General features: G+C 43.0%; 1 protein-coding gene across 2 annotated transcripts in view; it reads left to right on the forward strand.

Moving 5' to 3' along the window:
* Polq (DNA polymerase theta) overlaps window positions 1-10,651 on the forward strand; it is a 77,561-nt gene extending 66,910 nt beyond the window's left edge. For both annotated transcript variants that reach the window (XM_057764444.1, XM_057764445.1), the window contains 5 exons: window positions 1,268-1,379; window positions 3,686-3,810; window positions 5,850-6,003; window positions 9,295-9,410; window positions 9,803-10,651. In XM_057764444.1, the coding sequence (XP_057620427.1) occupies window positions 1,268-1,379; window positions 3,686-3,810; window positions 5,850-6,003; window positions 9,295-9,410; window positions 9,803-9,916 (621 nt within the window). In that variant the 3' untranslated portion in view covers window positions 9,917-10,651. The remainder of the gene's footprint in view (window positions 1-1,267; window positions 1,380-3,685; window positions 3,811-5,849; window positions 6,004-9,294; window positions 9,411-9,802) is intronic.
* The last annotated feature ends 2,219 nt before the right edge of the window (window positions 10,652-12,870 follow it).

The raw sequence follows: 12,870 nt of genomic DNA on the forward strand, positions 1-12,870 counted from the left end.
CACTCAGTTTAAGTGGTAGAGTCAAGATATGTACGGACCACCAGAATCCAGGGTGATGGCTGTCTCTCCAGCAGCACTTGCCTCATTCAATAGTGAACCTGCTAGAACAATGCGTGTTCTGCCTCTATGTGCACTGGCTGATCCAGTCCCCACATCTTGCTGGGATCAGATTGCGCTAAGTGGTACAAGCTGATGCAGACAAGCAGAGTGTGCCAGGAATCTCTCAAAACAGTGTTAGAAGCCAAAAGGAAAAATAAATGGAGGTTTAAAGTGAGAAAGCTCTCGGCCAGGTGTGATGGCACATCCTTTCACGCCCCAGGACAGAGAGGACATGGTGGTCAGTCTGGGCTGCATAGCAAGTCAGGCCAGCTAGAACTACATAGTGAGATCCTGTCTCAAAACAAAAACAAAAACAAACAAACAAAAACAAACAAACCCAAACAAACAAACAAAAACACTCACAAAATATTTAAGAAGGGAGGATTTAAGAAAGGTTCCTTAAGTGTCATGTTAAAAGCTTTTAGAATTCTGATCAGCATTTAATGCAATTTTTCTTTTAAAATTTTATTTACCTCATGTGGAGCTTGCTTTGTGTCAATTTCCTAAACACCAACAAGTCATGACCCAAACACTACTGTCTTTAGTTTTGGATGAGAACATTTGGCTACAAAGAGGTCAGGTGTCTATGACGAGATCATGCATGACTTCAGGCAGGACTTACTGTTAACTAGGTAGCTCATTCCCATCCACCACTTCCAAGATTGACCCAGAAGGTTTATATTTAACCTCAATGAATTTTGCACTTTATGGAATGTGAGACTGTAGGCAACTGTGAGTTGTAGGTGTTTCTTTCCAGTGAAATTTCTCCTATTATCAAAATGTTTGCGCTTATCCCTGGGCAAGGAGAGGAATATTTGTAAAACTTGCTTCGAAGACTTCTAGGCACTTCCTTAGCAGACACTGCTGAGACACGCAAAGGAATGGTGGTGGACAAAGAACAAACAGAAAGCAATCTTCCTAGTTGAACTGCTTCCTTCCCCCATTCAAATTTGCTTGTAGCTTCACACTCACACATGCACACAAAGTAATGCTCAGAGGCAAAACAAATGTTTGCTGAGTACCCATTTCTGTGGTCCAAAACTGATCCAATTATGTCTGTGCTCACTATGAAGTAAAGAGTTTACCAGGTTTCAGTCCTAGTGACCGTGTGTGCTTACATTTTGTGTAGTTATGAGCTTAGCTAACTGAGTGTGATGCCTCCTTTCAGATTTGCTATGGAATCATATATGGGATGGGAGCTAAATCCTTAGGAGAACAGATGGGCATTCAAGAAAATGATGCAGCTTGCTACATTGAATCTTTCAAGTCCAGATATACAGGTAAGAAGTTCTAAACTAAGGCTCTTGTAGCTACTCACCATGTTAATTAATATTACAGAAAAATTACTAAAATCTCTGTTAATCAGAAGTTTTGGTCAGGAATTATTGAGGGCAAATAGAATGCATTATTATCATTATTGCATTATTCATTAAGATCAGCCTGTTTCAAGAAAGGAGTTAGATGTACTATCAGACAGACTTATTGTCGTGCTGTATACTGTGCCTCCCACTGACTTAATTTGGGTTTAGTTAGCTTTAGATTGATAGTAAAATACTCATGAACTCTGAGTAACTGTTATAGAGTAGTTTGGGTACCTTAAATTCTCTCTCATTTTTTTGAGACAGGGTTTTTCTGTAGTTTTGGAGCTTGTCCTGGAACTAGCTCTTGTAGACCAGGCTGGCCTCGAACTAATGGAGAGTCATCTGCCTCTGCCACCCAAGTGCTGGGATTAAATGCATGTGCTACCACTGCCTGGCTATTTATTTCTAGACAAATGGATGTAGTCATGTTCTGTACTTCACTAAGATACAGAAGATCAGGAGGTGAGGGAGGGAAAACTTCAATTGGGATGTAATATATGAGAGGAGAAAGAGAGAGAGAGGAACGAGGAGGAGGAAGGAAGGAAGGAAGGAAGGAAGGAAGGAAGGAAGGAAGGAAGGAAGGAAGGAAAGAAAGAAAGAAAGAAAGAAAGAAAGAAAAAAAAGGGGGGGTCAATCGGTGGCCTCTGACAAAGCAAAGCTTGTGCTGATGAGGGCTCTATATTGTGGTAGGGGACAATTCTTTATTCTGTCAATTATGTTTTAAATAAATGCTGATTGGCCAGTAGCCAGACAGGAAGTACAGGCAGGGAAATGAGAACAGGAGTATTTTGGGAAGAAGGAAGCTCCCTCGGGAGTCCTGCCCAGACCACCGAAGAAGCAGGATGTGATCTGCTCTGCTGAAAAAGATACTGAGCCATGTGGCTAACATAGGTAAGAATAATGGGTTAATATAAGCTACAGGAGCTAATAAGAAGCCTGAGCTAATGGGCCAATCAGTTTATAATCTTATGGAGACCTCTGTGTGATTTTCTTTGGGACTTGCCGGTTGCAGGAACTGGGCAGGACAGAAACCCCAACAGGTAGCCTGCTCCTCCTGCTACAGAAAACATTGTTTTTCTCTTTGCAAGACTGAAGTCATGCTGCTCAAAAAGCCACTGACCGTGTATCAGAAGCCCTGTTGGAGAAAGGCAGAGGCAGAAATGGAAGGCTATGGAGTGATGAAAGGGTCTTTCATGGACAACTCTAACCTTGGCCGTTCTCTGAACCTAAGCCTCACTTTTTACACTCAGTGAACCTGGGAATCCTGGTCCTAGAGACTTGCTGTTGAAAGTCATGGTTGCTCTACTTTGTAGATAACTCATCATGTTTGAAACAGTCATAGGCCTTGTAGAAATAGTGTTGAATGAGAGACCAACTCATGTTCTCACAGAGCTCAAGTTCCTTCCAACATGTTCGGCAGAGAGCAGCCATTAGGAAGGGGAATGTATTTATTTCTCACCTTCTCAGATCTGTCCACTCTAGTTTGTGGGTCGATCCCTGTCCTTGATGTAGAGGCTAAGGGAAGAGGAAAGGCATCTTGAAGTAGTATTGATCCTCTAATGGGCCCACAAGGGAGAGTGAAGTAACCCTCAGTGGATCTGGTCACCAGTATGGCAGTTTGTGCTCAATAGCACCTACTGTTGTGTTAAGATACTTACGGTAGGCACCTTTTAAAATTTTTTTATTTTACTACCCCTTGTGTCTGGATTTTTATTTTTCTCTCTCAAATTTTAGTGAAAGTCGCTTTGATACTTGCAAAGATAGAAGGCTTTGTTCTAAGTAAGTAAAAGGACTGACATTGCTGGATTAGATTCAGAGCATGTCTTCAGAGGGGATCCACTGAGGTGTTTCAGATGCCGCCTGCTTTCTGCAAGCTGTATGTCTGTGTCTGGGTTTAGGGCTGTGCATTTCTAGATGACCGTGAACCCCTAAACTTGGAGTTGAAATTTAAGAAGCAGGAGTAAGATATAAAGAAGGAGAGAGGGCAAGAGACTAGGAACCCCACTTTCAGGATTGCATGGACAGGACACCTGCAAGTAAGGCCCTTCGTAGGTTAGAAGGTAGATGGACACAGAAGATCTAGCAGTGGCACTCTGTGACAGAGCGCAGGCTGAGATGAATAGTGAGAACAAGAACCAGGAGGCATGGGGGGTTTGTTGTATTGAAACAACCAATGACACAGAGGGTGGACTGTGGTTGTAATTGTTTCTGTATTTTCTTTGCAGGGATTAATCATTTCATGAGGGACACAGTGAAGAACTGTAGAAGAGATGGATTCGTTCAGACCATTTTGGGAAGACGTAGATATTTGCCAGGAATCAAAGACAACAATCCTTATCATAAAGCCCATGTATGTTGAAATTTCTCTGAGTTTTGACATGTATTTTTCAGCAGAGTTGGCCATCAGTTTTCAAAAGGGCTTCTGGAGTGACGGCACAGTTTAGTGTAAACATCTGCCCACTCAGACTTCAGCATACTAACTACTAGCTGTGGTGACAAGTGATAAAAAAAACATCTTTCCCCAGTGCTGGGGTTGAACATTCGGGCATCAGTCAGACCAGGCAAAAGCTCGCTAATACTGAATTACATTCCCGTCAGTTCTCCTTCCCTCCCCCAGCTTTGAGAGAGAGAGAGAGAGAGAGAGAGAGAGAGAGAGAGAGAGAGAAAGAGAGAGAGAAAGAGTTGGCTTTCTACTGCACCCCAATAGTTTACCAGGCCTCTTCTACTAGTTTGTTCCTGGTCCCAGGTATGATTGATTCCCCAAGCTCCTAAAGCCTATTATATCTTGTCAGCTTTCCACACCTTCTGGCTGCTGCTTATGGAATCTTTTGATTACTCAAAGAGAAAGAGTGTCTTCCAATGCCAGGACTATTTCCCTTGTTTTCTCCCTTTTAAAAAATTGCCTAGATTAGGTTGGTCTGTGGGTATGGCTATAGTGTCAATTGATGTAGAAAGACCAAGACCATTGAGAGTGTCACCATTCTCTAAGCAGAGGGGTCCTGAACTATATAAGACAGGAGGAAGCAGGGTGAAAGCAAGCAAACAAAGTCCATGCATGTATTCTCCCTCTGGTCTTCACTGTGTTTTGCCTTCCTACCTTGTCTTACTCTCAGTGATAAATGGAAGCCTGGTATCAGCCACGTAAACTCATTCTTCCTTTAAGTTGCCTTTAGTCAAGAAAATAAACTCCTATGTGTAATGAGTGAGGAAAGGCAGCAATGACGGTTATGCAGCCTACTGCAGAGATGGCTGGTTTCACAGTGACCCTCTGAAACCCAGTCATTCTTTAGAGTTCACAAAAGCTTTACTGTAAACGGAGACCGCTTGTTCATTTCCTGGCCTTCTAGACCCAAATAATCAAACAGAAACTCAATTAATTACAACACTGTTTGGCCTATTAGCTCAGGCTTCTTACTAACTCTTACATCTTAAATTAACCCATTTTTATTAATCTGTGTGTGACCACAGGGCTGTGGCCCACTGGTAAGGTTCCAGCATCCTCTCCTTTGGCAGCTACATGGTGTCTCTCTGACTCCGACTACTGTCTCTATATATCTCTGTTCGGATTTCCCACTTGGCTTTATTCTGTCCTGCCATAGGCAGAAACAGATTATTAACCAATGGTAATAAAATATATTCATAACATACAGAGGGAATCCCATGTCTCTTTATCAACAGTTAATCTCTTCAGCAGATGTTGAATATACTTTAGAGCTTGGGTATAGCATCTTCAGAGGAACACTCAGCTCCATTGACACTGACTGCCTTCCTTAAAGAGACTCTTGCCATTTCACAAGCTGTTAGGGGCACCAGAACTAGTATTTGTGAGCAAGTTGCCCCTGGATATTAAACCAAGATCCCTCCCCTCTTGTTCTACAGTTGACTGGTAGCAATTTTTTCAGGGAAGGTATAATTTAATACTTGGGGATACAGGGCCTACTCAGGCCTTCTGGATAGAATTTGTGTGGGATGAGGGAGCCATTGGTCTGGGAAATGTCCAACGTGTGTTACAAAGAATATTCTTATGTCTATTTAGAATCAAGAGTATTTTTAGGAATAAATCTTTAGAGTGAAGTTTGTAAAGAGCCTCAGGGCTCTAGCTCTTCTAGAATAAATGGCAGCATTCTACGTGCAGCAGAGCTGGGGACCCTAACTGAGCGTTGAAGATTTTTAAACCAAAACAATCCAACCTGATGCTCAGTTTAGTCTCATGTGGAAGGATCAGAAGGGTGGGCTAAGGATTGTCATTTTAGGATGAGACTTCCCTGTTGGTGTCCTGGGTCACATCTCAGTCTAGAATTTTGGCTGTAGACATGACCACTGATTTGTGAGTACTGAGGCCCAATGTGAGGCCATGTTGACACATCATTAAGCATCTGTTTTTTATAGGCTGAACGTCAGGCCATCAACACTACAGTCCAAGGATCAGCTGCTGATATTGTCAAAACAGCCACAGTTAACATTCAGAAGCAATTAGAGACCTTCTATTCAGCCTTCAAATCCCACGGTCATCGGGAAAGCATGCTCCAGCATGGCCGAACAGGTTTGTCTGCCAACAAGGCACTTGCCAGATCTAACATGGTGAAAATGATTGCACCCGAAAGGGAGGTATGGGGAGGGCGTATTTTATATTTTACTTCTAGGAATCCTCAAATATTTTGGTGCCAGATGCCTTTATACTCTTGGAAATTATTAATGATGCCAAGGAGTTGTTATACAGAGAGATTATATATGCTATAGTTACCTCATTGGAAATTAGATTATTTTCAAGCTTGCTTTAACATTTTTTAAACAATAATATAATTAAAAATAAACCTTTCAAAAGAGAGGCGCGGAAGAGATGGGTCAGAGGTTAAGAGTGCATACTGCCCTTGCAGAGGACTTCAGTTCAATTCGCAGCACCCACATCAGGAGGCTCACAATGGCATGTAACTCCAGCTCCAGGGGAATCAACACCTCTGACCTCAGACACCTGCATTCACATACACACACCCAAAAGTCAGTCTTTAAAATAATAAGCATACCATGTTTTAACATAAGTAACAAGTTTTTATGAAAGTACATCTTTTTGGATCAGAGGAAAGTCAGTCATGGGGTACTCTATTTTGCATTTCTATTAGTCTCTTTAATACCTGACTTGTAAAAAGATGGATTCCTGCTTCTGTACCACTTTGAGGTTTTTTTTTTTCTTTTTTTTTTGATTGTCTTTGGTTTTTCGAGACAGGGTTTCTCTGTGTAACAACATTGGTTGTCCCTGAACTCACTTTGTAGACCAGGCTGGCCTTGAACTCAGAGATCCACCTGTTTCTGCCTCCTGAGTGTTGGTATTAAAGACATATGTCACTACCACCTGGCTTTTTGTATCACATGTCCTGTGTCCCTGGACAACCCTCTATGAAGTCTACAATGATAAACTCCAAGTCTTAGGATGCTCATGTATTTCCCATGACGTGGGGATTTGCACCCTATTCCAAGACCGCTGGTTGCCTTGCTGTTGATTTATGAGAGATAACCAAAAAGGCAAACCCAGCAAAAGCAGCTCGGGTGTTGTAGGAAGTCAGTCTGACTGCACATGCAGGAGTCAGGAGTCCTCTGTGGCTCCAGAGCACAGTTAGGACCTTGATGAGGTTCCCATTTGTGACCCCAGTGCCCTCTGAGGTGACCTTACCACACAGTCTTTTGCTAATGCTGTCCTCTTTGCTTCTGTTGTTGCTGTTGTTATTGTCAAAGTCCTTTAGGTTCTGTTCCTTGTTTCCTGGAGAAGTCATTTGTTGTAGTAATCACGCAGAGCTTTGCTTTCCCCACGTCTGTTACATGTCCATGCTTTCACTTCCACTACCTCGTGTCAGTGCGAGTGAGGCGTCAGTCCATGGCCACAGCCTTGGTTTTAATTTCCTTGGAGAAAGCTGAGGTTTAGGGAACACAGGGCAAGGGTAAGCTGCTGGTCCTGGGCAGAAAAAATTAATAGCAACAGTTCAGGATGGAATTTGCTGCTTCCAGAAGAGCTTTGTATGGTTTACAGAAACTATGTAGAGATTTAGAAGTAGATGTTTGTAACCTATGGGTTGAATATAAAATCCTCTAGCAACACTGCATCCCCTGAATAAACAGCTGCATGACTCCCGGGAGAGCCGTGCCAGCAGGACTCACAGCTGCACCTGTGTGCCTGGGGTTGTCCCTGAAGATGGTGTCATGCTGAGTGCTAGGAGCTATAAATCATGAGATTAAGGGACAGTGATTCCCAACAAGGCAGAGGACACAGAGGACAAGAAACTCACTTGCTCCACTCTGGGTCAGACGCTTGGAGCCAGGGGAAATGGCGAGAGCAGAATTATGATCAGAATGGAGAAAAATGAGAGCATTTGAACCAGTGCTTCTCAGTTCCCCAAGGCTGTGACCCAAACCGTAAAATGATTGTCATTATTCCTTTGTAACTTTAATTTTGCTACTGTATGAATTATAGTGTGAATATCTAATATGAAAGATTTCTGATATGTGGTCCCTGTGGCAGAATCATTTGACCCCACAGGGGTCATGACCCACAGGTTGAGAACCACCGATCTAGATAGTCCCTGTGGTTAGTGGGCACCATGGGGCAGGTAAATGTCAGCCAGGCTGGCACACAGACAGCTTTGGCGCCCTGTTTGAAGCAGCTGTAGGCTTAGCTATCTTGGTTCTCAAGCTACCTCTGAGCAAACTCAGGCTACAGACCATCGGTGCACTTACAGGACTTTATGGCAGAAGTGCAGATGTTAACGGAAGGGGAACCTTCTTGCTGGGCATGAAGGATAAGTAGGAAATGTCTATGCCAGGAAGGAAGGACTGCTGTGACGCGGGAGCACACGGGAGATGCCGTTGCTAAGGGAGCCAGTCTGCTGTCGGCCCTGCTAGTTAGGGAAAGAGTTGAGCCTAGCACAGGGGTTCTTCACCACTTTACTAGACACTGACCTGCAAGTTGGCTGGAAATCCAGATCCTTGCTATTAAATGGACACACTCTAACCTGCAATTCATGGTACTAACAGATGTGCTAAGTTCCCTTGCGGACCTAGGTTTGGAAATGTCCAGAGAGCACAGTTTGTCAGGAAGACACAGATTCTGTGCGACATGTGTAACCACATCAAGGCACCAGGAAAGCCCTTTTGAAACATAGCCTGATAAGAATTGACTCTGCTGGATGAAGGTTCTATGATGACATTTAAGATAGTCATCAGTCTGGAGGGGAAGGAGTGGGAACTGGGATTGGTATGTAAAATGAGAAAGGATAGGTTTTTTAAAAAATAAATTTTGAAAAATCTTAGCAATAGAAGTAATGAATAAAATTGTGTGGTAAAACATTTTTTAAAAAAGGAATTGACTCTGAAGCTAGGCAGTGGTGGTCCATGCACTTTATCTCAGCACTGTGGAGACAGAGACAGAAACAGGAAGATTCTCTGGGAGTTCGAGGCCAGCCTGGTCTACAGATTGAGTTCTAGGACAGGCTCCAAAGCTACACAGAGAAACCCTGTCTCAAAAACAAAGAATTGACTCTGTTGCCTGGAGTAGTGCTCGGGCCCTATGCCACCTGGTGCTGCCACACATCGGGTGAAGGGATCCATTGAAAGGGAAGAGGCTGGATACTCGGGAGAAACATGTTGGAGAAGTCTCAGGGTGAGCTCCTGATATTCCGTCTATTCCTTCTTTCTGCACGTTGTTGGTGAGGCTAGGGAGCTGCCAGCTTCAGTTCTCCTGACAGTTAAAAGTCCTATGTGTTTCAGTATATTAGTTACGATGTCATGTTTTCAAAATTATTAAGAACAAAACAAAAAAAGTAGTTTTCTATTTTTCTTGAGGCAGGATTGTTGCCAAAGAGAAAACTTAAAGGGATGTTTTGTCCAATGAGAGGCGGCTTCTTCATCCTTCAGCTCCATGACGAGCTCTTATATGAAGTGGCAGAAGAGGATGTTGTTCAGGTATGTTTGCGTGCACTGCCCATTCTGTAGGCAGCAGATGAGGGGTCAGGAGGACTGGTCCTTTGCCATGCACGGTGTATTTGGACCCTTGTAGCACAGGCTGGCTGTAAATGTTGAGTCCCTACAGGGAGAAAAGCTAACTATGCTCAGCTGACTGAATGTAAGGGGATCCTGATGCAGAGATGATTGTCTGGGAAACAATAGCGAAGAGTCAGGCTTGCTCTGAGGGTTTCCAAGTTCTGAGCTGCTCATCAGTGCAGGGCAGTCTGTATTCCTGATTTATTTAAATACCACTGAATGCAGAGCGCCAGTATGGCTTATCCCTTTCTCAGTGGGTGAACTGGGACACATCCATGGACTGGGCGGCGTTTATTAACCTCTTTTCTTTGTAGGTAGCTCAGATTGTCAAGAATGAAATGGAACGTGCTATAAAACTTTCTGTGAAGCTGAAAGTGAAAGTGAAAATAGGTTCCAGTTGGGGACAGCTGGAGGACTTCCATGTGTGATGGTGCAGGTGACCGGGTCCAGCCTGTGCAGATATAGTCACTTACTTAGAAAGCACAGAGACTGCCCTTCTGCCCGCCTTATGAACATCAGCTCTCAAGTCAGGATGCACTTAAATGATCAGTTCTGTAGTCAGTTTCTGTGTGGACCAAGGTCTAGTCCCTGCAGTCTCTCCAGATTTTGAGGGGAGATTTAATTCTTACCCTCAGTATTTGCCTTTCCTAATTTATTGGAGCTCTAAACAGTCTCAGAATATGCTTGAAAATGCACTTAGCACTTTGGGTAGAGTGGTTAAAAATGGAACTGCGGCCTCAGGGCATTTTCTTCCTCCAAGGACTCTGCACTGTGATGTAACCTCCAAGAGTCAGACAGTGGTGGTTCCCGTACATTAGAGCTATACAGAGTGTATGGTCTGTTTTGTCCAATAAAGACTTCTGAAGTAGAATTTTAAACTCACAAATAGGCCAGAACTCTATAAGATAGACATATGGGAGGAGTCTAGAAATGAATTTTCATGAACTGTTATCAGTCGCTCTCTTTCCTCACGGTTCCTACAATGGACATGTTTGGAATACTCTTAAATGAGCCATTCCCCATAAGAATTTTTGTCCTGTCTGGGATATTGGTTGCAGTTGAACCTAACTCTGCCAGGCCAGGAAAATGCCCCTCACCAGCCCTCTAGGGCCTCTGTCTGTGTTTGTGATGTGAAGAGAATAGTAAGGCTCAAAACATGTATTTGTATACTCCAACTGATAGTTTTTGCTGTTGAAATAAATTTATTAGAACGTTATATCAATATTTTTGTTTTTTAAAATAATCTTTTTGGTCTAAGAGTATCAGAAGCCTTTCTCCTTTATTTAGTTTTCTTATTTAAGAACAGTTTATTATACTCTAGTTATCAGATGATTTTATGTATATGTTAATCATGATGGGAAGAGATACCTGCTTCAGCTGGGCAGTGGTGGTGCACACTTTTAATCCCAGCCCTCGGGAGGTAGAGGTAGGTGGATCTCTGAATTCAAGGTCAGACTGGTCTAACAAGAGCTAGTTCCATGACAGGCATCAAAGCTACACTAAGAAACCGAGTCTCAACTCTCCCCTCCCCCCCCATTCACCAGAAAAGAGAGAGAGAGAGAGAGAGAGAGAGAGAGAGAGAGATACCTGCTTTATTAGACAGAGTTGGATGGATATGTTTAGGGAGGGGTGAGGGGGCAGAAGATGGCCTCAAACTCTGTCCTGACTACTCTGCTCTTAGATGATGGGATTATAGCTAGGGACTTCCAGGAACTGCTTTATCCCTTGAGGTGCATGCACGCACGCACACACACACATGCACAAACACACACACAAACACACACACAGGCACGCACGCACACACACACATGCACAAACACACACACAAACACACACACAGGCACGCACACACACAAAATCAGCCAGGTGAAGAAGTCTATGGAATGGGAGAGACTCTGCCACCTGCACATCTGACAGAGGATTAACACCCAGAATATATAAAGAAAGAGACCAAATGATCCATTCAAAAAATTAGGCTTGAGTTCTCAAAAGAAGAAATAAAAATATATCTCAAAAAATGATCATCACTGCAGCAAGGGAAATACAAATCAAAACAAGTTTGAGATTATCTCACCCTAATCAGAATGGCAAAGAGCAACAAAACAACTGATCTGGGGAAAGGGGGTCCTTACTCACTGTTGGTGGGATTGTAGACTGGTCCAGCCCCTCTGGAAATGCTAAAAATAAACCTCCCACATGACCCAGTCATATTACTCCTTGCCCAGAGGACTTGGCATCCTACTATACCATACAGGTGTATGCTCGGCTGTGTTCATTCCTGCTCTACTCACAGTAGTCAGGGGATGGAAACAAATGTCCTTCAACTGATGATCATATGCTATGCAATGTATTATGGAATACTATGCAACTTTAAATAAAAAGACATGACATCTGCTGACAAATGGATGGTACAAGAAAAGATTACATTGAGATAATCTAGTTCTGGAAAGACAAACATGTTCTCATTTATCTGTGGCTCCTAATTCAAATCTTCAGATGTGAGTCTATAACCTAGAGTAGCCACAGGAGCCAAGGAAGCAAAAAGGAACCCTGGGGCGGGGGGTGTGATAAAGAGGGAAATAACAGGATTAAAGTAATTTGAACAGAAATGTGAAAAACAAGGAGGTGTGGCTAACTGGGAGAAGGAGGGAGGTAAAATAACAGAGCACCTGAAAACAAGGACTGATCACCAAGATATAAAAAGAACTCAAGAAACTAGACATTAACACACCAAATAATCCAATTAAAAAATAGGGTACAGATCTAAACCAAATTCTCAATAGAAGATTCTCAAATGGCTGAGATACGTTTAAAGAAATGTTCAATATCCTTTGTCCTCAGGTAAATGCAAATCAAAATGTCTCTTAGAGTCCATCTTACACATGTCAGAACGGCTAAGATCAATAACACAAGTGACAGTTCATGCTGGTGAGGATGTGGAGCAAGGGAGCACTCCTCCACTGCTGATAGAGTGCAAACTCGTACAGCTGCTTTGGAAATCAATATGGAAGTTCCTCAGAAAATTGGGAATCAATCTACCACAAGACCCAGCAGTAGCAATTTTAGGCATATACCCAAACGATGTGCAATCATACCACAAGGACACTTGCTCAGCTATGTTCATTTGTAATAGTCAGAACCTGGAAACAACCTAGATACCCTTCAACCAAGGAATGGACAAAGAAAATGTGGTACATTAATACAATGGAGTACTACTCAGCTGTTTAAAATAATGACAGGAAATCTGGAGGCACAGCTCCAGAGAGACTAGGTAACAAGAAGGGTGCAAAGGGGGACTGAAGTTTCTGTCCTACCAGGTCCCACATCTGTTGACCAGGTTTTTGGGACCTGCAGCTATTCAGTCCCAAAGAAACACACAGAG

Source organism: Chionomys nivalis, chromosome 3 (genome assembly GCF_950005125.1).
Source record: "Chionomys nivalis chromosome 3, mChiNiv1.1, whole genome shotgun sequence".
In the NCBI taxonomy this organism is placed as follows: Eukaryota; Metazoa; Chordata; class Mammalia; order Rodentia; family Cricetidae; genus Chionomys; species Chionomys nivalis.